Source organism: Telopea speciosissima, chromosome 10 (assembly GCF_018873765.1).
Source record: "Telopea speciosissima isolate NSW1024214 ecotype Mountain lineage chromosome 10, Tspe_v1, whole genome shotgun sequence".
NCBI lineage: Eukaryota > Viridiplantae > Streptophyta > Magnoliopsida > Proteales > Proteaceae > Telopea > Telopea speciosissima.
Window position 1 is genome coordinate 10,339,629 of NC_057925.1, and position 22,613 is coordinate 10,362,241.

At 39.6% G+C, this 22,613-nt stretch overlaps 1 protein-coding gene across 1 annotated transcript; it reads left to right on the forward strand.

The window, feature by feature from the left end:
• The first annotated feature begins 648 nt into the window (after positions 1-648).
• Positions 649-21,538, forward strand: LOC122643979 (AUGMIN subunit 2-like). Its single transcript, XM_043837567.1, has 6 exons — positions 649-895; positions 1,932-2,057; positions 2,820-2,924; positions 6,168-6,236; positions 6,548-6,661; positions 21,105-21,538. Exons 1-6 carry the CDS (start codon positions 773-775, stop codon positions 21,453-21,455), a joined length of 888 nt encoding a protein of 295 aa, XP_043693502.1. The 5' UTR covers positions 649-772; the 3' UTR covers positions 21,456-21,538.
• Positions 21,539-22,613: the final 1,075 nt, after the last annotated feature.

Sequence of the window (22,613 nt, forward strand, 5' to 3'; positions counted from 1 at the left end):
GATACACCTATCTACTATCCAAGCTCAAGGTTCAGCCCACCTTGCCCTTGAGGGGGCATGTAAACGATAAGGATACAGGACCAGAGTCCAACTCTAATCCTACATGTGATAACGGCTCAACCAACACCTGTGCATCTACAACTCTTCTCTCCACCTCACCAAATCAGTCTAGATTCATTGATGAGTTAGCATCCATATCTCCAAAGCTCAACGATAGTGCACATCAGTGTTTTAGATAAACTAAATCACCATGTACTCAGCCTCATGTATATCAATATACTAATCCTTCTCTACATCTATATAAAGGGAGGATTAGCAAGAATTAAATAAGTGAGAAAGTAAAATTACAGTGGACGTAGGTTACAAATAGCCGAACCACTTAAAACCCTGTGTCGTTTCTCTTCTTCTTCCTCTCCTCATCTCTAACCTTCCTTCACTCTTAACATGGGAACCAGGGATTGATTTGAGTTGTTTCAAAAATCAGGGGGTGATCTGAGTTTCGTTTGAAAATCAGGGGGTGATATGTAATTTACCCAAAAAAAAAACCGAGAAAGAGAAAAAAAGGAAAAAGAAGAGGCTAGATGGTCATTTGAAGTTTTAACTTTTGAGCCACTCAGGATTCAGGAGTCAGGAGTCAGGATCGGTTGAGGGAATCGGCCGCTATATATAGATTTGGTCATTTTTTGAATAAATTTCTGGAGAAGTCACACAGAAATACAGTGTCCACTGTGCATCAGCCTCTGATTTTGAAACGCTACGCCCGCCGGCCAATATGTCGATGGGGAACGATACGACTTGGGTTGGAAAGAAGCCTCTGAGACGGCTTGGAGGAATGTCCGATGCGTTATCTATCGCAGCTGATCTCGGTTTCTCCGTTCCTCCTCCTCCTTCTCAGGTAATTTGTTTCTTAACCTTTAGTCCGAAATTCATTTATTCTTGTACATTTGTAGATCGGCGTATTTGAGTTCCTCCTCCCTTACGTTGATTTGGGTTCTTTTTCAGTCATCCGTCACCCGCATTGTAGAGTTCCATTGTCGATGCTTAATTAGTTCTCTCTCTTCAAATTGGCTGTTTTTATTGTATTTTTCTCACAATTAAGTTCGGCAGCTGGTGCTTTAATCGATTTCATTTTTGTGTGATGCGTTTGATGTAGACTTTTGATCTTGAAGTTCATTTCGTTATTTTTTACTTCAACATAATTCTGGAGTGTAAGATCAGACTCTGGTCTGATCTCTGGTTGCAAAGTTTCAGACCTGGCAAGAGAAGAGTTGGTTGTTGCTTGCTAGATAGAAGATAGTTGCAACACCTACTTCTATGATGCCTTGATACTCTTCCTATTTACTTTTTAACGAAGCCTTATAGTGAAGACTAACTATTTGAAGGAGAAGATCAGGATCTTATCTTAAGAAATTTATAAATGGATTCTCTCATTCCTTATGTGCCTTAAGCAAAGGAGTCCCCCTTAAAGAATGGGTTGGACAAGTTACAGTATGGATTTACCCCTCATATTAAAAGGATGCAATCAAATGGACGAATTAGATACAATTTGGTAATATTTTCTCATTCTGGAAACCTCCTAGTTTGTTTGCTTTCGTCCTTTTTTTTTGTTTCCTTCTTCTTCTTCTTATTATTATTATGGATATCTATTTGTATCTCGTAAATTTTGTTGGTGCATCACCTCAATGTAGATCTGTTCTAATTTGGGTTGGACAAATTAGTTCCTTTACGGCTTTACTGTCCCTGAACTTTTTTATACAATTACTTCTTGCCATTATCTATCAAGTATTTGATTTCTTGTTAACCTTAGCTTAGTTTGATGTTTTTCACCTTGCAATGGATTTTCCCTGCTAATGGCATTTCTACTTTTTGTTCCATATTTGATACTAACAACTAATCCTGGTCCTTTCCTTTTTCTGTTTATTTTCTTGTAGGAAGACATACAAAATTTGTCCATTACCAATGGTGACAAGAGTGATGAGTTGATAAGAGCCTTAAGAGAGCTTAGCACGGTGCAGAGAAAAATAGCAGATTTGCAAGTAGAACTTCAAGGTCGGAAGGTGAGTTATATAAGTAGGAATTCTTGCAATTTGTAGTTCTGTCCCCCCCCCCCCCCTCCCCCCTTCTCTCTCTGCAGTTCTGTCAGTATCTGATATGCCCACTGCAGAAATCATTAGACTACTCTAATTACCCATAAAGCCTGGCTGAATCAGATGATTTTAACAATACATCCATTGTTTACTCTAGCAGTCAGGGAAGAATAAAAAGAATAGTTAAATGGTCATAGGTAAGATAATCCTTAAAGCAGATATCTTTATCAACTTCCATGTCAAAGATCAATTAGATGGAATGTGTCTAAGGGTGGGAAACCATACCTGAGTATATGCCCCACATACTTGCATCACATTGTATTCCGATGGTCTACCTAGTGTGTGCCTTTCAAATCTCCTATTTTTCTTTGTATAGTGTAAAAACATGTTTTGCACTTTTGATTAGCATTTGCTGTTTCAGTTTGCTTCAAGATTACATCAATGGTAATGCATTTATGTCATGGTTTTCTGGCTTTATTGTTGTTTTCCATCGGTTTCATGTGTAACTTCTGTAGCTTTCCTGTAGGTAAAGGAAAAAGGATACTGTGCTAATAGATTAGTGAAACATGATTTTGATGAACTCATTTGACTATTCCATCTACCTTAAATTGAGTTTTTAACCTTATTTGTTGATTTAATCCCCTCCCCCCCTCCCCAAAAGGAAGGAAAAAAATTCGCTAAATATATTTATTACTAACATCTCAATTGATTTGCATGTTTCTGAACGTTTAGGATGATAAGAATGTGGCACATCTAACACATGTACATGAAATGGAGAAGAAGATTGAATCTTTGGCAAGGATTACTACTATCCTTAAGGATGTTATTCAGAATAAGGTACTATGTGGAAATTAGTTTTTCCATCTCTGCATTTTGGATGGGTAAAAAATCAATTTGCTTTTGTTGGGCTGTCATAAAGACTTCAAATGCAATAGCTTTCTGTTCTCCCCCCCCCCCCCTATATACTCCCTTTCAAATAGATATAGATGCTCAAAGGGAGTATTATGAACTCTTCTTATGGATGAAGCATCCATGTTGGAATTTGGAAATACTTGGTTTCTGATATCCTGCAGTTTTTTTTTTTTTTTGGGGGGGTGGGTTGTTTAAGCGAGAATAGATGACACCCTGCAGATTGACACTCTACTTCTCCTTCCCTCCCCTTTTGTTGGTATGTAATGCATCCTGATTTGTCATAAGGGAACATCTAACTTGCATTATAGATTCCGTTTTTTCCTACAGGGAGTTTCTATATGGCGAAGATGATATAATTATGGTTAGTGTTGTACAAGATCTTCCATTATTCTGCAGTAGATAATTTTCCTGCAGAAACTCCAGAACCAGAGTAATTTTACCTTGTAGATTATAACTCCTTGACATGTGTCCAATTCCAAGCAAAGCATTAGCACCAATCAATCCTGTTTGGATGCATATGCTGACTCTTTTTTTTTTCCATTGGACCTTGAACTGTTTAATGTCAATAGATCTGCTAAATGTTTCCTGGACCATCACAAATATTTAATTCTTGAAAACTTAAAAAATGGGCCACTTGAGAGGGGTCCATGCATGATTCAAACAATTGCTTGGTAGGGTTATGGTCTGGGTTTGTGGGTTTGGGATAGTATTGATTTTCTCAAGTTTTTAAGTATTCTATCAGGTTGTGGAAGTTCTTAGTTGTCCTAATTCAGAGAAATGTTCGAATTATTTGATGGGTGAAAGGTAGCAGGATGGATGTGTAGCCAGGCTTGGCAGCATGGCCCACTTATATCTGCCTGGTGGCAGCTCATTTAAAGCTCAAATTTGGTAGAAAGGTTGGTCCCATTTTTCTCCTTTTTCCTATAAAATTTCAGCCCAATCTGAATTTTACACAGAAAAAGAGGGTCAAAATTTAGCTAAAAGGTCAAAGATAATGAACAAAATAGGTTGGCCACTGGAAATACCCAAGGAACAATCCGATACAATTGCGCCATATGATGGAGTAGACCACCAAACTTGACACTTGGCTAATCCAAAGTGGACCCTACCTATCCATATGGTTGGGACTTTCTAAATCATGTTCCACATGGCACAAAGCAGGTGGGCCGTTTTACCAAGCCTAGCAAGCTAGCACACATCTGTTGTGCTACATTTTTCACTTTCAGGTTTCAAGCTGTCAAGTTATTTCTGGAAATCCATTACAGTTAGTGTTTGGATGGGTTGTGATTTTTACAGCTAAGGCTTGCCTTATTTCAAAGGTGTGAGCCTCATACAATAGTTGAAAAATATGCCTTTTCTGATCAAAATGTTCTCAATTTCTTTAGTATTGTTCAAACTGACACTCCATTAATTATATTTAACATATTTTGCACTTTTAAAACCCTATGGAGGCTCCATTTCTCATTAAAGCTTTCTAGTGGTGAACTAGTGATATAGGACAGCATTAGATTTTGTCTTGTTAAGATGAGTGAATTATTTAGGCAAAACCTTCTAAAATAGGGTAAGCAGAGAGAGGTTCTGCTTTTGATAGTATAAGGGGTCAGCAAAGAAGAGAAGAGTAGTAGAATCAGCATAGAAGGGAAGGTAACAAAAGATAAACTAGGGTTTTATTGAAGATCTACGTTTTAGAGAGAAATAGTGCATGTTTTAAGAAAAAATGAAAGAAGAGAAATTGGATACTGTTATAGGACTCTGAACTGAAACTATAGAGGAAGGGGCTGGAGAAGAAACTACTAAGAGAAGAAGAGAATGATTGTTGTTCTACCTCTTCTCTATCAATCACTATGCGGGTCCACGGCTGATTGGTAAAAATCATAAGCCCCTGATCACAGCTTGAATTTCTGTTGTTGGAATTTGCTATCCTAATGTGTTGGAATATGTAATCCAGAATACCGTGGGGGTATTCTGCTCCTTTTGGGGTTAGTTTATTTATTATGTTATTAGGTACAGTCAGCTATGTGGGTTTTAGTCCCACATCGCCTATCAGTCCCTTTGCAACTTTCCCCTCTATTATAAATAGAGGGGCTTACCTATCAATGAATCTAAGTCATTCCGTTCTCTCAATAGTCTTCTTCCATCTTCTCTTCTCTCTTTTCTCCTCTCTGAAGTTACTGTTTAGGGTTTTCTACATAATGGGACCTGAGAACAACAATAAATGTTACCAATATGATCCTTCAATGCTCTATGAATTCCTGTTGGGCCTGGATCTCCAGAGCTACCCCATCAAAATTTAACTTAACCAGAGAGGTAGACGGAGCTTTATTTCATGTGATATCCTCTCTTTAGACAGTCTAGATCTGACCACATTTCTCCACTCAAATGGAATCAGAACCTTTCTTGGTTGGTTTCCAATGAGCTGCCCAAATCATGATGGTGTTCAAATGAATTACTTGCCAATCTGCTTTCCTCCCTAAAGATCCAATTGCTCCTTTCCTTCGAAGGGCGCCATAAAAGCTCCATAAAACATAAAATCTTCCTCCTTTTTCCAGGTGGGATGGATTTTTGGAACCAAGCTAAGTCAAGGAAGTCTAGAGGTGAAGTCCAGCATACTGTGACAAGAACGAGGAAGTAATACCATACTTCCTTTGCAGAATAGGAATTAGTAAACAAGTGCCTTACAGGTTCCACATACTTGCAAAATTGACACATCTGAATTTTTATCCTACGACTTCCCGAAATGAATGTTGCCATTTTTATTGGTTGTTTAGACAAATTGAGGGACTATGAAAGAACAGAACTAATCATTCCATGAAATGATTGCCTTAAGTTTCAGTGTTCTGATGCCTTGCCTCATACTTTTACCTTTAGGAGACTGATCAAGGCAATCTCTACCTGAACATGTATCTTCATCTAACTTAAACGGGCTTTGTCGAGTCTCGAAACCTATATCTTTCGTTTGTAGTTTATTCGACTCTTGAATGTTATTAAACAAAGAAACTGCTAGTTATCCGCTGTATTATTCATGTGATTTTGTTTTGGCCCTTATCTTATCCTTCATCCCTTCCTCAAAATTTAATTTTTGTCCTTTCACTCTCACATTCTCTTTTTCTGCTTGTATCATGATTTCTTAACGTAGTCTTTTCTATGAATGATGCTTTTGTTGGCCAGGATCGCATCATAGCTCGACTTCAACAACCATATTCACTAGACTGCATCCCAGTGGAAGCAGAATATCAGGTATGTTAAAACCTCAAAATTAACACGTCTTATTCTATATCATGGTTTCACTTTTGATCTCCAAATGTATTATTGGTATTTTTTAAAATTTTCCATTAAATCTCTTAGATTGGTTAAGTAAGCCACTAAAGTTGGTGTAACTCCTAGATATGCACTGCTTATACCTCTATATTGATTACCTTATTGTAGCTTTGCTTATGATCTACCTAAAAGATACCTTAAAGTTTCATCTTCTGAAGGATGCTAAACCGGGCAGTGCTTATTTGGGTTTAATTCACATGTACTGACAAATTATGGTTCTATTCTTGCAGAAGGAATTCTCAGAATTATTGCTCATGGCTGCTAGTGATTATGGGGCCCTTACGGCATCTGTTGCAGATTTTCAGTGGAGCCAGAATTTCAAGGAGCCACCATCTGTATGGGGGGTATGTTTATGCAAACATTTCAGAATCTTATCTTACTATAATGAGTTGATAGACAGTCATAGCCTGAAGCAATGCGTTAGAAATACCAATCTCACTCTCTCTCTTTTTAAGCTGAGGTACATCATTTATTTTCCATTCTTGGTATAAGTTTGAGAGTAAAACTGATAATCAGAAAAAACCTAAAATGGATATTGTACTGTTGCATCTCACTATACTTGAATAGGAACATCTTAATAAAATAAAAAAAAGTTCAAGAGAGGGGGGCACAAACCTTTCCTGCATCAAAGTCTGGAACAGCCAATTAACCCCATAAAGCCCAATCTCTTGGGCAGATTAAAGCTAATCACCTTTATTTATATGGTAGTCTTATTTTTGTCTGAAGCCTCCCCCCCAGTTGGATTTTAGGTTAAGAATGTAGGTAAGAGAAGAGGAAGAAGATGGAGGAGAGGAAGAGAAGAAGAAGAGAGCAAGAGAATGAAGGAACAATATTTCGGTTGTAATGTTAGGTTATGTGAGAAAGATCTCTCCACACCTATATTGATTCATTAGTAGAAGTAGAATTACATACACCTCCCTAAGGAGGTAAACAGTAAAAAAGGTAAAAAGATAGAAATTACATATTAAGGCAACTAGTCAACAGGCTAGTCCCCAAACTACCCTTAGAACATAACTACTAGTAACTCTAACACTCCCCCTCAAGATGGAGAATATATATCATGCATTCCCAGCTTGCTTAAGAGAGTACTAAACTGAGGAAAAGCAAGAGCCTTGGTGAAGATGTCTGCCAGCTGATCACCAGTCTGCACAAAAGGAGTACAAATGCAACCAGAGTCTATCTTCTCCTTGATGAAGTGCCTATCAACCTCAATGTGCTTAGTTCGGTCATGTTGGACTGGATTGTGGGCAATACTGATGGCAGCCTTGTTGTCACAGTAGAGTCTCATAGGGCCTTCAGTATCAAAACCCAGTTCCTGAACAAGCCTTCTCAACCATATGAGTTCACAAACACCATGAGCTATAGCTCGAAATTCTGCCTCTGCACTGGATCTGGCAACAACATGTTGTTTTTTGCTTCTCCAAGTAACCAAATTACCTCCCATAAAGGTACAATAGCCGGAAGTAGATCTCCTGTCTGTAATGGAGCCTGCCCAATCAGCATCAGTGAAGCCTTCCACTCTTAAGTGATTGTGTCTGGCATACAACAGTCCTTTCCCTGAAGAAGACTTCAAATATCTAAGAATGCGATACACATCATCTAAGTAGCCACTCTTGGGAGCATGCATGAATTGGCTCATCACCCCCACTGCATAGGAGATATCTGGACGAGTCATAGCAAGATATATAAGCTTCCCCACTAGCCTTTGGTACTTTCCCGCATTAACCAAAGGAGAACCACAATCTTCTCCCAGTTTATGATTCTGCTCAATGGGAGAATTTGCTGGTTTGCAGCCTAACATCCCTGTCTCTGTCAACAAATCAAGAACAAACTTCCGTTGACATATGTTGATTCCTTTCTTGGTTCTTGATACTTCAATTCCTAAGAAGTACCTCAAGGGGCCCAGATCTTTGATCTCAAACTGCTGTGCTAGGTAGTTTTTCAGTTTCCTATCTCAGTTATATCATCCCCTGTGACCACAATATCGCCAACATATACAATGAGGGCTGTAATAGTACCATTGCTTCGCTTGGTAAAGAGGGTATGATCAGCTTGACTTTGGGAGTATCCATTCTTCAGAATAGCCTGTCGGAAGCGCTCAAACCATGCCTTGGGTGATTGTTTGAGACCATATAGTGCCTTCTTGAGAAGGCATACTTTCCCTATAGCTGAAGGCATTTTGAAGCCTGGAGGGGTTTGCATGTACACTTATTCTTCCAAATCACCATGAAGAAAGGCATTCTTCACATCTAACTGGTATAATGGCCAATCATTATTGGCAGCCATAGATAAGAGGACTCTTATAGAATTGTGCTTGGCCACAGAATTGTACTTGGCCACAGGAGCAAATGTCTCCTGATAGTCAATCCCATAAACTTGACTGTACCCCTTGGCAACCAACCTTGCTTTGTATCTTTCAACACTGCCATCAGATTTATACTTGATGGTATAGACCCATCTGCATCCAACTGGGACACGTCCCTTGGGAAGGTCCACCAATTGCCAAGTACCATTCTTCTCAAGGACCATCATCTCCCCAGACATAGCTTGTCTCCACTTTGGGTCAAACATAGCATCAGTGACATTCCTGGGAATAGAGGCTGTAGAAAGAGTAGTAATAAAGGCCATACTTGTAGGAGAAAGAGCATCATAAGAAATAAACTGGGCTATAGGATTAGTGCAAGCTATTTTCCCTTTTCTAAGAGCAATAGGAAGGTCTAAATCACATGGAGGAGAAGGGATGTCACCTGACTGAGAGTGATGAATCTCAAGATGTGGATCTGGATCCAAAGAGGACTCTTGGTAAGTCTGCTTTCGTTGATTATGTATGCCTTCACCTTTTTTGTATGTAATGTGGTAATCCTTCTCCTTACTAGGACCACTTTCAACCACCAATTCTGTATTAACCACATCCACAGTCTTGTATGTACCAATGTCAAACATAAAAGGAGAGATAGGGAGAGGAGAATGAAAGAAATCAGCAGCCTGTTCACTTCCACACTTCTCCCCCTGAAGAGGATGCTGAGAAGGGACGAAGAAAGGAATAGATTCAAGGAAGGTGACATCCTTGGAGATAAGACACCGGCGAAAAGAAGGATGGTAGCACTTGTAACCCTTGGTAGTAGAAGAGTACCCAAGAAAGAGACACTTGAGAGCCTTGGGATCAAGTTTAGTGCTGGCAGATTTGTTAACATGCACATAACAAACGCAACCAAAGACCTTAGGGGGAAGAGAGAAAGCAGAAACCTTGGGAGATAAGATATCCAAGGGAGATTTGTAGTCAAGAAGTCTGGTAGGTATGCGATTGATGAGAAAAGAGGCAGTGAGAAGAGCAACAGACCAAAAAGTCTTGGGGACATGCATACCAAACAAGAGACTACGGGTGACCTCCAATAAATGGCGATTCTTCCTCTCAGCAACCCCATTTTGTTGGGGGTTGTCAACACATGCTAGCTGATGGACAATGCCATTATCAGCAAAGAATGTTTGGAGGCCACCAAACATGTATTCCCCCCCCTTATCAGATCGAACAACTTTGATTCGAGTATCAAACTGAGTAAGAATCATCTAATAGAAGGTTTTAAAAGCATCACACACATCACTTTTATGTTTCATAAGAACAGTCCAAGTAGCACGAGAGAAATCATCAACAAAGGACACAAAATAACGATAACCAAATAAAGAAGTAGTAGGAGAAGTTTCCCAAACATCAGTGAGCACAAGATGAAAAGGAGTAGCAGTTCTATTACCATGATATGGATAAGAGGAACGACAATGTTTGGCAAACATACATGGTTCACATTGAAAAACATGAGAAGAAGCAACAGAGGAAAATAAGTGAGGCAACTGTTTCCTCATTACAACAAAAGATGGATGGCCAAGACGCCGATGCCATAACATAACAGACTCCACAGAACTACTCTCAGTATGACCACACACATAAGACTGAGCTATGGGCAAAAAAGGGTCAAAAAGGTAAAGGCCTTGCTCTTCACGTCCACTACCAATAATCCTCTTCGTCACCAAATCCTGAAAAAGACAGTGAGAAGGGAAAAATGTGACGCAACAATTCAAAGATTTTGTCAAGTGACTCACAGATAAAAGATTAACTATAAGGTTAGGAACATGAAGAACAGAAGTAAGAGAAATGGAGGAGGTGACAGGGATACTACCCTTACCAGATATGGAGGATAGGGAGTCATCAACTATTCTAACCTTATCCCTATCAGAGCAAATGGTATAGGAATCATAATTATGGGACGTACCAGTTATATGGTCAGTAGCACTAGAGTCAATGACCCAAGACTGGGCTGCAGTAGAGGTTGAAGTAGAGACCTGTAAGGCTGAGGATGATGAGGAGTTGGCTACAGAAGGTGTAGAAGATGTGCTAAGCTGTGACATGACCCGTCGAACAACTGTCTCCATAAAGGTGGGGTCATCCGGTATAACATCGGCCTCAGTCATCACAGAGTGAGCTCGAGCTCCCCCTCTACGGCCACCACGACCACGTGTGCCAGGACAGCCATGAAGAGATCAACACCTATCCTTGGTGTGTCCAGTTCTCCCACAATGATCACATTTAAACCGGTCCCGACCGACTGCATTGGCACCTACTGTCTCCACTGTATTGGCTACCTCTCGGTTAGGCCCCGGGCCTCGACCACCTCCACGGGTGTCCCGGGAAGAACTAGAGTTGAGGGCTGACCTCTCAAGAGAAGATACAGGAGCTGGCTCCATAGCAACATGCCGAGTCTCCTCACTCTGTAAGTAACTACAGACCTCACTAAGAGATGGGAAGGGAGACCGGCCTAAAATCTGAAGCCTGATGGGCTCATAGTCAGGGTTCAGGCCACCAAGTAAGGTAAAGACACGCTCTTTTTCAAGAGTCCTATATACCTTAGCCTCATCCTCTGGGTCCTTCAAGTGGAGATCCCTGTAGTGGTCATATTCTTCCAAGAGACCAAGGAAGGCATTGTAGTACTCAGAAATGGTCCTATCACCCTGCCTCATGGAGTTGATCTTTTGGTGAAGCTGGTAGACCTTGGCAGAGTCACCCACTCGATCAAACGTTTGTGAAACACAGTCCCAGATGGCCTTGGCAGTCTCCTTTCTTATAAACCTTCGTCCAATCTCAGGAGTCATAGAGAAGATTAGCCATGTCATGACTGTAGAATTGTTGGCCTCCCATTGGTCATAAGCTGGTGAACTAGGCTCAGGAGCCGTGATGGTACCTGTAATGTACCCTAGTTTCCATTTGCTTCTTAGTGAAAGCTTAACGGAGTGTGACCAATCCAAATAGTTAGTGCCATCAAGTTTCACAAAGGAAATCTGTGTAGGTACACTCTCATAAACAACTGGAGATGCTGTGGGGAGAGGCTGTGAGGTAGCCGAACCAAGTTCAGAAGCAGATGTATCACCCATAGTGTATGGGAAAGAGCACTTGACCATAAACAGACAACAACCAGCAAAGGGGAGTGCACACTCAACCCAAAGAAATTATCTCAACACACTCTTCAAGAAGTAAAACAGCTTAAACAAGCTCCAATATTCAAATACAGATGTTCATAATCACTTCTCAACCAAACAAGAAGACCAATATACCCTAAATGCAAGCACAAGAAAAATACAGCACCATCGGGTGGGCAGAAAAACTGTCACCACGAAACTGAGTAAGGCTCAAAGAATGGTCTCATCCATCAAAGGAGAACACAAGGACAATAAATAGGACCCTTATACGATCCTAGTGGGCTGGTCCAACAGCCAAACCCAAGCTGAAATGTAACTGGGCCATGGATTCAACCTGCAACTGGCAGAAATCTGGGCAGAAAACAGACCCAACGAAACTGAGCTATGCTTAGACAGTTCCTTCAATCATCAAGGAGACACATGGGAAGCATGGAAAGGATCTCTGTACGGTTCTATTGAGCTATTCCAAGCTCCAAAGACATGCCGAGAAAGGAACTGACCTGGCCTGCAATCTTGAGCTGGCGGAAACCTAGGTTGCTGCTTGATTCACTTCAAAATAACTTCAATAGAGCTCCACAGTAGCTCAAGGACCATCTTCAATCACCTAAATAGGTTGTAGAGAACCTATTGCATATTACTTTAGCAAAGGATTTACATAGGAACCTCTTCTTTGAAATCCTTTGAGTTCTAGGATCTCAAAGAGAGGAAAAAAATTGTGAAAAGAGTGGTGATACGACTCTCAAACCTAAAGCTCTGATACCAAGTTGGATTTTAGGTTAAGAATGTAGGTAAGAGAAGAGGAAGAAGATGGAGGAGAGGAAGAGAAGAAGAAGAGAGCAAGAGAATGAAGGAACAATATTTCGGTTGTAATGTTAGGTTATGTGAGAAAGATCTCTCCACACCTATATTGATTCATTAGTAGAAGAAGTAGAATTACATACACCTCCCTAAGGAGGTAAACAGTAAAAAAGGTAAAAAGATAGAAATTACATATTAAGGCAACTAGTCAACAGGCTAGTCCCCAAACTACCCTTAGAACATAACTACTAGTAACTCTAACACCCCCCCCCCCTTATAATTTATTAGAAAGCACCATTCTGGCCGCACAGCTATGATTAACTAAAACATCCACAGCTTGATTATTTACCATTTATGTATGTATTCAGAAAGATCACTGATGTCTACCGAAAAAAAAAAAGAAGAGAAAGATCACTGATGTGTGGTAGGTAGGATGATCTCATGATCCCTAGGTTCAAATTACACATCCCTTTTTACAGAATCTCAAGGAAAACATTGAATATTGATGGAGAAGAAGAAGATATGACTAAGCAGCCCACCTAGGCTCGACTGGAGTCCCAATAGCCATTAAAGGTATCTGACCATATAAGTAATATAACACTGCATCTCACAACAAATCTGAATTTTGCAGAATACAGAAAAGCTCAATCCAAAATCTCATTACTCAAATTCGTGTACAAGGTTGGACCCCCTTACAAACTTATATATGAGACTCAAAAACAGACTCAAACAATCAAAAGGAAAGGCCTAATCCAATCTTTAACTAATAAGGTAACATAAACTGACTAGGAAACTAAAATAATGAAGAGAACTAACTCAAAACAGAACTGGACTTCTGGAATCCTAATTCATCCTAACTAAAACACTTAATAATAGTTAAAATAAAGACAAAAACTTAACTAATCCTGTATGCCTAGCCTCTACCTATATTATAGGCCCATTAAAGTGGTCCATTACAAAGAAAACCCATTGGATTAAAGGCCCAACACATAAATAATCATGCCAAGGCTTATTTATAATAAAATAAGCCGATTTAGGTGATTTATTTGCATCAATTCTCCCCGGCTTGAAGAAGCTTGACCTCGACTTTTGCAAAGTCGAGGAATCAACTTTAGGTGGTGAACATCAAGCTATAACAGAACTCTGGGAGCTTTGGATGTTAGGAGTAAACTCTTCAACCCTGGGAGCTTTCGTGTCAAAAAAAACAAGGTGGTAACACAAATTCTCTCTCTTCAAGAACAGTTTATTGGATCTTGACGGTTCTTGTGCTCTTGGCCTCATCTTCCACAGTTCCACCACTACTTCAACCTCATCCTCTTTGACCTCTTCTACAGTCTTCCACGGTAGGGTCTAGGGAAGAAAAGTCTTCCACCTTCTGTGAGTCATCAAATCACCTAGGAGGGAAACTATTATTGCTGTTGAAGTATGTTCTCATGTAATTCTCAAAAGTAACCGGTAGTGTCTGTGGTGTAGGACAGGTTTCGGAAACCTAGAAACTTATCCTAACTGAAAGGTAGGAAGGCTAGGAAGGGTATTCAACTCATATATTTCAGCATACATGCAGAAATTCTTAACAAGTACAGCCATAAAGAAAGAAACAACAAATCATATGTACAGAATTTCATGCTAAGTATGTAAAGGAAAATTTAATAAAAGAAACATGATAGATCAGTACCTTCCTTTGCTGATCCACGGGTTAGAATGCTGTGAATAAGTGCTAAATCACTACCTAGCTCCACAGAATGTGTCCTCAAAGCCTCCTTGTTACTGGTAGAAGAATATCCAAGGTATTTGGGGGCTGAAGTTGAGACAAAAATTGGAAAGCTTGGGACTGATACAACAACTAGAAAGAAATTTAGCTATAATCAAGTCTAGGCAAGAAGAAGATTGGGTTTCTTGGAGATTTGGCTAAGGAGGGTCAAGGAAATTTGGGATACCATATCTTTCATCACAATCAGTCCTATTTCAGCCAAACAGGTATGATTTATTGGGGTTTTTGGGCGGCTGTAGTTGAAAGAACAAATGGAAGGCTCTTAAAAAATGAAAATGGAGGTTGGGAGAAATATGATGAAACAGGGCCGTGGATTGGCTGGCGAACTATGCATGCGAATCAGCTACCAACACTTTGTTTAGATCTGATTGTCGGCTGCCTATTGAGCTAAAGAGGATTACCTGCGAGGATGCTGCAGGTCTTCCTGTTTTGAGGCATTAGGTTTTGTTTTTTGTTTGGGGTTTCCTTGTATGGTGGTGAGTTTCTTTGGAGGGTTTTGAGAGCGTTGTGTCCCCTTGGATTGGGGTAAGGCGGGAATGTCCCCCCCCCCCCCCCCTGTATTTTTTCCTATGATTTTGATTATTAATAAAATTCTAGGGGCTAGCCCGGGTCCTAGAGAATATTCCGGTTACAAAAAAAAAAAAAAAAAGAAGATAAACAAGCAACAATGGAATTGGAGGATCGAACAGGGGTGGTTTGCTGTAGATATAGAGTTTGAAAAAGAGGAGTGGATAGAAGAAGATAGAGAAGAAAGAAGAAAGTAGATATGCATCTTGGGTTCACACCATCTTGGATTCATTCCAGGAATTGCATAGTCACTTGCGCTGCAGAAAAGAGAGTAATCTCACAAATTCCAAATACTTTCATTCATTCATTGTGTTTCCATAATGAGTACAAAGAGCCTCATAACATTACCCCCCCCCCCCCAAAAAAAAAAAAAAAAAAAAAAAAGGAAAAAAAAGGAAGTTATTTCCTAATATAATTACCCATAGAACTATATATTAAACCTCTAAACAATTATTTTATAAATTGCTACCCATATAACTGCAACGAAATAACAACACAACAACAAAATAAGATAATAGTCGGGCCCCGAATAAAAGTACAACAACTACAACAACAACAACTTAGTTTTATCCCAACTAAATGGGGTCTGCTACATGGATCCTTGCCCTCCAATCAGCTCTATTCAAGGTCATACTTAATACAAGGCCTAAGCTATGCATGTCTTTCCTCACCACTTCTCCTAAGGTCATTTTAGGTCTGCCCCTAACTCTTTTAGTTCATTCAATCTGAATCAAATCACTCCTCCCAGTGGAGCATCCAAAAGCCACTGTTGAACATGGCCATGCCACTTCAAACGACTTTCTCGTAGCTTATCATGTTTCGTAGCTACTCCCAAATCAGCTCTAATATGATCATTTCTTACTTTATCCTTCATTGTTTTGCCACTTCTCCATCTCAACATGCTCATATCTGTTACACTGAGTTATCTATATGATGTTTCTTAACTGCCCAACATTCTGCACCATACATCATAGACGGTCGTATGACTGTCCTATAATTTTCCTTTAAGTTTTAAAGGGATTTGCCAATCACACAACACTTTGGATGCACCTCTCCACTTTATCCATCCTATTTTTATTCTCTATGAAACATTATCCTTTATATCACCTTCTTTATTTATGATTGAGCCCAGATACTTAATATAATCACTTTGTGGAATCTCTCCCTCATCAATTTTCACCACCTCATTATCCGTCCTAGTGTAACCAAAGTTACACACCATATGCTTCGTCTTCGTTGGACTTATCTTAAAACCTTTTAGTCCCAAGGTTGATTGCCATAACTCCAACTTGGCATTATTCCCTACTTTTGTCTCATACACCAAAACAATATCATTGGCAAAAATAATACATCAAGGAACCAGTTGAAATATCAGAGAATCACTTGGCTTGTCACTAATGACAGAGTCCACCACTTTATTTATAGATGGAGAAGGGATTACAAATATAGAATGTTAGCTAAGAATGACTCACAATCCTAGCATAACATATGGAACATGTGCACAATGTACCTAGACACATACGATGAACCTAGACACTTTAACACTCCCCTTCAATAATGCAATCCTAGATTTGATTTGCTCAAACTAGGAACCAAAAGAGGATCTTTACCAAAGGATAGGTTCAGTTTAGGGTTTAAAACCATGAAAAAAATATTAGGTCAGGGAAAACACCCCAATAAACAAGAAATCATATGAGGGAACCAAGAGAACAATGGGAACTAAATCATATGAGGAAACCAAGAGAACAATGGGAACTAAATCATATGAGGAAACCAAGAGAACAATAAGAACCCAAATATATTAGGTTAGGGATGGGGGTAATAAATCATAAGTACTCCTCAAGTTTCTCATCTTTGAAAAGAGCATTCCCTTCCATCTTTCTGCAGTTACAAGGGTTTGGGGATTTGAACTTACTTGTTGATGATGACTAAACCTTGAGATTAGATAGCTTGAATGTAGAACAGTAATGGAGAAAACAAAGTAACCAAAACGAACCACCCGGGCTTCCTACTACAAAGTGTCAATTGGATCAAACATCGATCCCACCAGCCTTGATCAAACACAAGACAAATCTTTAAAGGAGAAGAGCAGCAAAAAGCTTTTCATTAATATCAAAATTCGTGTCCAATACTTGCCCCTTTTACAACCTTATATAAAAGACTCAAAAATAGACTCCTACACTAAAAAGAAAGGCCTAACCCAATCCTTAACCTATTAGGTAACCTAACTGATTAGGAAACTGAAATAGACTCAAAACAGATGGAACTAAAACAACTAATCCCGTATCCAACCTAATTACCCATATTTTAGGCATATAAAAGTGGCCTATTACATAGAAAACCCATGGGACCAAAGGCCCAACATATATATAACCCAACCCTAAACTTATTCCTAAGCAAAGAAGCCCAGTTTGGTGATAAATATGCATCAGTTAGAACCTGATGTAGCCATAGCTCTGGTACCAATTGATGGGTGTTAGGTTGGATGAACCCTAGGTTCAGATTGCACATCCCTTTTTATAGGATCTCAAGGAAAACATTGAATATTGATGGAGAAGAAGAATGAAGAAGAAGAAGATATGACTAGCATCCCAACTAGCCTCGACTGGAGTCCCATCAGCTATTAAAGGTATCCCATCACATAATACTGCGTCTCACAAATCTGAATCTCACAGAATAAAGAAAAGGCTCGAGCCAAAATCTCATTAATCAAATTCGTGTACAAGGCTGGACCTTCTTATAAACTTATGTAGGAGACTCAAAAAGAAACTTAAACACTCAACAAAAAGGAAAGGCCTAACCCAATCTTTAACTAATAAGGTAACAATTGACTAAGAAATTAAAATAATGAAGGGATATTACCCAAAACAGGACTGGACTTATAAAATCCTAATCCAGCCTAACTGAAACACTTAATAACAATTAAAATAAAGAAATAATGACACTAACTTCATTAATCTCGTGTGCCTAGCCTCTACCCATATTATAGGCCCATTACAAAGAAAACCCATTGGATCAAAGGCCCAACACATACATAACCTAACCCAAAGCTTATTTCTAATAAAATAAGTCCATTTAGGTAATTTTTTTTGGGAGAATTGCCTAGATCTACTATATAGAAAAAAGATTTACAGAACTAGCAAGTATAAATTATATTTTACAATCACAAGTTATGTTGTTCAAAAGATTTACCAAATTCCCAACATCATTTACTCTGTTTTTCTTCTTTCTTCTTTCTTCTTCTCCTCCTTCCATGGACGATGCCTCGGCAACCACTCCCTCCTCCCTCCTCCCTCCCATTCAACCCCGCCCCACCCTCCTCACTGCAAACCTGCCTCGACACTACCACCTCCAGCACTACCACAACCCACCCCCTCTCCCTCCCTTTCCTGCTCTCTCCCCCCTACCCCTCCCTTCCTTGCAAACCCACTCCACCATGCTCCCCTGCCCCTACCCCCTCCCTCCCCTGCAAACCCACCATAATATTTATTACCGCGATCTGGACTGAAACCTTCTACTTTTGTTACAGCAAAAGACAAAATTGATTGAGTTGGTTGTTTAACATGGAATTCTGTTGGGGTCTTGTCACTACTCTTCTCCCTTCTCCCAGTGTTAAAAATGCTAGCTGATACTATTGAAAAACTTAGGAGCTCACAGTAATTCCTCAGGCATAAGTAATTTTATTAAGAAGGGGCCTTCGCCTGTTTAAGAGTGGGGCAATCACTACTAAAAGTTACACTACTTTTTGCTTCGAGAAATTCAGGTTAGTGTAAACTAGCGAGGAGAGCAACTCCGGATTCAAGAGTGTAGAAGGGGAAGGAGCAATGGACAATGGCTCTCTGCAATATTATATTAACATGGATTGACAGAGAAAGTTTATCTGCACAAATAAGAAGTGAAACGAGTAAAATAAAATTTTTTTGGGGGTAAAAAACGAGTGAAATAATTCATGAAATATATTTTCTTTCTTTTCCTTTGTTTTTTTTTTTCTTACATTAATAAATCATCCACAAAAGAAGATGCGAATGAAAAATGGCTTATAACAATGGTAAATGGGAGTTTTTTATAAGACGGGAGAAACATCAATTAACTCCTCGAGTCTTCTCCTGGGACTTGAACGGGAATTAGAGGGTGGGAAGGGGAGAATTCAAAAGGCGAATGGAAAGGCTCAGACTCACCGGAAAGCATCACCCCTATGGATCAGCTAGATAACAATCAAACCTCAAATCTGGGAAAGGTAACGCAAACGTAGACAATGAGATCTGGGAGAGGGTGGTGCGGGTTTGCAGGGGTGGGGGGGGGTAGGGAGGAGGGAGTGGGAGAAGAGGGTGGGGTGGGTGGCAGTGGCGGTGCGGGGTTGCTGGGGAGGGAGGAGGGAGTGGTTGTGGCTGTGTCGTTCGTGGAAGAAGAAGAGAAAGAACAATGTTTTGGGTATTTTAGGTTCTTTTTTAACTTTTTTACTCATGGGAATTGGGTAAATCTTTTGAAGATTATAGCATGTGATTGTAAAATAGAATTCTCCCTTTTTGTTTTTTTTGCATCAATCACATAATACCGACGGGATCAGATATTTCCTTACGCATAAAATGCTGTCCTAAAGGGTAATATAACATTAAGATCAACAAGCACTTTGGAGTCGTTTACCCCCTACAAAATAAAAAGCACTTTGGGATCACTTTATTCCTTAGTGCTGCAGAGCTAAACTATTGTGGTCTCGGTCCCTCAAGCAGCTTTCTGGGTTGAAAGTTGAAACTTTTTGAACACAAGAACATTGATAAGGATCTAAATAAACCGAACAGAGCCTAAATCTTAAATGCTCCACCTCTACACCAGGATACCAACAAATACCTTCACCAGTACTTAACCGTTGTGAACACACTTTTGTTGGGTTAAATTCTTGTTAGTATAATATAGTTTGACGTTATCAAAAGTGTGTTCAAACTCATGATTGGATCGGCCAATCCGTCTTGGGATTGGTATTTGGCGATACGAGAAAAAAAGGGGTGATACAGGAATGTAAAACTTGGATCAATTGGATCGCCATGGATCGGTTGGATTGGGAGGGCGATCCATGATGGCCTGTATTGGCCTACAACTAAAAACACAGAAAACACAACCAGGGCTCACGGTTTTTGACTTTTCTCCCTCATTTTCGCTGCATATCCTCTCAAACTCCACTATTGAAGTCGTCCTGAGCTTGTCTACAAGGATATTGAGTTCAAAATCTGAAAAGGTTCAAGATTTAGGAGATCTAAGCAAGAAGCAATAAGAATTTTGGAGAAGCCTACAGATTAGGGTTTCAAGGGGAGAAAATACCCTATCTCCATTTTCTTTTGCATCATTCTTGCATCAAATGAGTAGGATCTTACTTCCGTGAAGCAAATCCTATAGCAGATTTTCTAGCTAAGTTAGCGGCGAACAGTGGTGTGTCTTCACCGTGGGTCTCTGAATTCCCTTCCTCGGCCTGGAGCCTTTTATTTGATGATGCTAAGGATAGGCCTCGATTTAGATTCGGCTAGTGGGTTTTTTTTGGTTTCTCTTTTGGCTATCGGCTGCTTGGCCTTAGTTTGTTTGGGTTTCTTTTGGCTGTAGGCTTTTGGCCTTAGCGTGGTGTTTCTGTATCTATCTGGGTATGCCTGGACATTAATTTCTTGTATTCTTTTTTTCTCTTTAATATATTCTTGTGATCCTTAGCAAAAAAAAAAGAGATGGATCTATGTTCGGTGAAAATTTAGAGTTTGTTCTATATTTATATTAGAAATGAGTATATCGAAATTGGAAAATTTGGGGGAAAAATGCGTATATATGCAAAATTCCAATTATTCTTTTTTTTTTTTTTCCTTCACCAAACCCTTTTCCCCATTTTCTTTTTCAGATTTTTTGTATTTTTGGGATTTTTAAGCCTTTTCTTTTGTTGGGCAATCCAGAGTAGGCTTGGATCATTCCTGGGAACAATCCAATCCCCAATCTCAAATTCTAAATCCATAGTTTCAATTGTTATTTCTGTTTGAAAATTTTGGGTTTCTGTGTTGATTTGTTCATTTCTTATTCTTGTTGTACCTGTAGAAAGTCTACACAGGTATATACGATTCCTTTCCTAAAGCAGTTGACACACTTGATACTAAGCTTTTGTGACAAACTGGCCTCACATTTTCACTCTTTATGTATTGGTTTGGTTGATGTAGGAAATGCTCCGACCAATTCCAGTTGCGCTGGCATCATGCACCCGGTTCTTTGAAGCTATGTCTGCAATGAGAGAAACGTTTGCCACACTTAAACAATTGCGTGTTGGTTCTTCATTGCCCACCACACCTCCCAGGCGTTCTTCTCAAGGGGTGGTAGGAGACTCTGATTGTGTCACTCCACCTCCTTGGAGAGAGGAACCAAGCTTGGATGGCATGGTTATCAGAAACCACATGAGGCAAGAGGAAGAAGATGAGACTAGTGAGGGAGGTGACCCTCATCAGATTGATAGCATGAGCCAGAGGAGGTTATCTTGGCCTCCCTCAGTCAAGAAGACTTCTGTAATCAATTAGAAAAAAAACCAGATTCTGTCATCCATACTTATACTCTTTTGTTAATATATGTACATTTTATAGATGGTATTTATATGCTTTCAGTCGTTAGTTACAGTCTTCTCCGTGTCTGCAACCTTCCTCCTGGCAGTAAATTGTATTGCTAACCTGCATCTCTAGTCATTTCTCCATGGGGAAGTTGCATGGAAGCTTTGCTTGGGTTCCAGAATTGAGTGATGATGGACATTCTCGCATCTACACTGCACCTTTAGAACACCCCATTCGCATGCATACAAATTCAGGTTTCCGTTTATACGTCGACCTAAAACAGGGTGGAAGCTAAAAAAAAAAGTATGTACAATCCATAATTGCCAAACCTTGGTTATTGATGAAGGAAGTATATGACTCAGCGCCTGTAGGGGTGTCAATTTCCAACTTAAATTGCCAAACTAACATGAACAAGATAGTAAGATACTAAATTACAGGATTAGGGTTAAGGTTATGTGGTTTTGTACCTTTAGTCTAATTATGACAATGCCCCAAGTTGCTAATGGCAAGAGAGCTTTTTTCTGTTTTTATTTTCTAAAAAAAGAAAATTTCTTCTAAGGGTCAGATAAAATTGAATTGAAATGAAAAAAAATGATTACACAAAGAACCTTGGCATACCTTGGAAGATATAAAAAACACAATAGGGAAGAGCACGCCCCACCTTTGGCATTGTCATCATCAAGGCCGATCGACTCCAAAGCATAAAATGAATTCCAAAATTAAGGGCAGCGATATCTAGGCAACTTCAGAATATCCCTCTTGATCCACTGACCAAGCCTCGGGAGTCTAGGTCTGCAGGGATAACAAGAAATTACAAGCTGGGTGCTGTTTGGAGCGTGTTTGTTCTTCTTAGTTGTGGAACTGCCCATCTTCTCTCAGGAATGCCTTTGAGATGATGCTCTAGGGCTGCTGTCCTTTGGTTGTAATTATTTTTTTTCATTCTCAGTAAATTTGATTTACGGATAGATTAAAAAAAAGGAACATTACCAAGTGTGAACTTCATACTCAGACAGCTAGCAAACCTGTTCATAATTATTTATTATGTGCTACACACTGGTCTTACAGTCCTGGTGCCTAACCCCATTATTTTTATTTTTGCAAACTTATTTGCTAAACACACATAGAACAGGT

What these genes read in the sequence shown, in the direction of transcription:
- LOC122643979 (XM_043837567.1), top strand. Translation starts at nt 773, where the DNA reads ATGTCGATGGGGAACGATACGACTTGGGTTGGAAAGAAGCCTCTGAGA. An exon ending in AGGATGTTATTCAGAATAAG is followed by an intron (nt 2,925 to 6,167) that starts GTACTATGTGGA and finishes TTTGTTGGCCAG; the next exon opens with GATCGCATCATAGCTCGACT. An exon ending in CAGTGGAAGCAGAATATCAG is followed by an intron (nt 6,237 to 6,547) that starts GTATGTTAAAAC and finishes CTATTCTTGCAG; the next exon opens with AAGGAATTCTCAGAATTATT.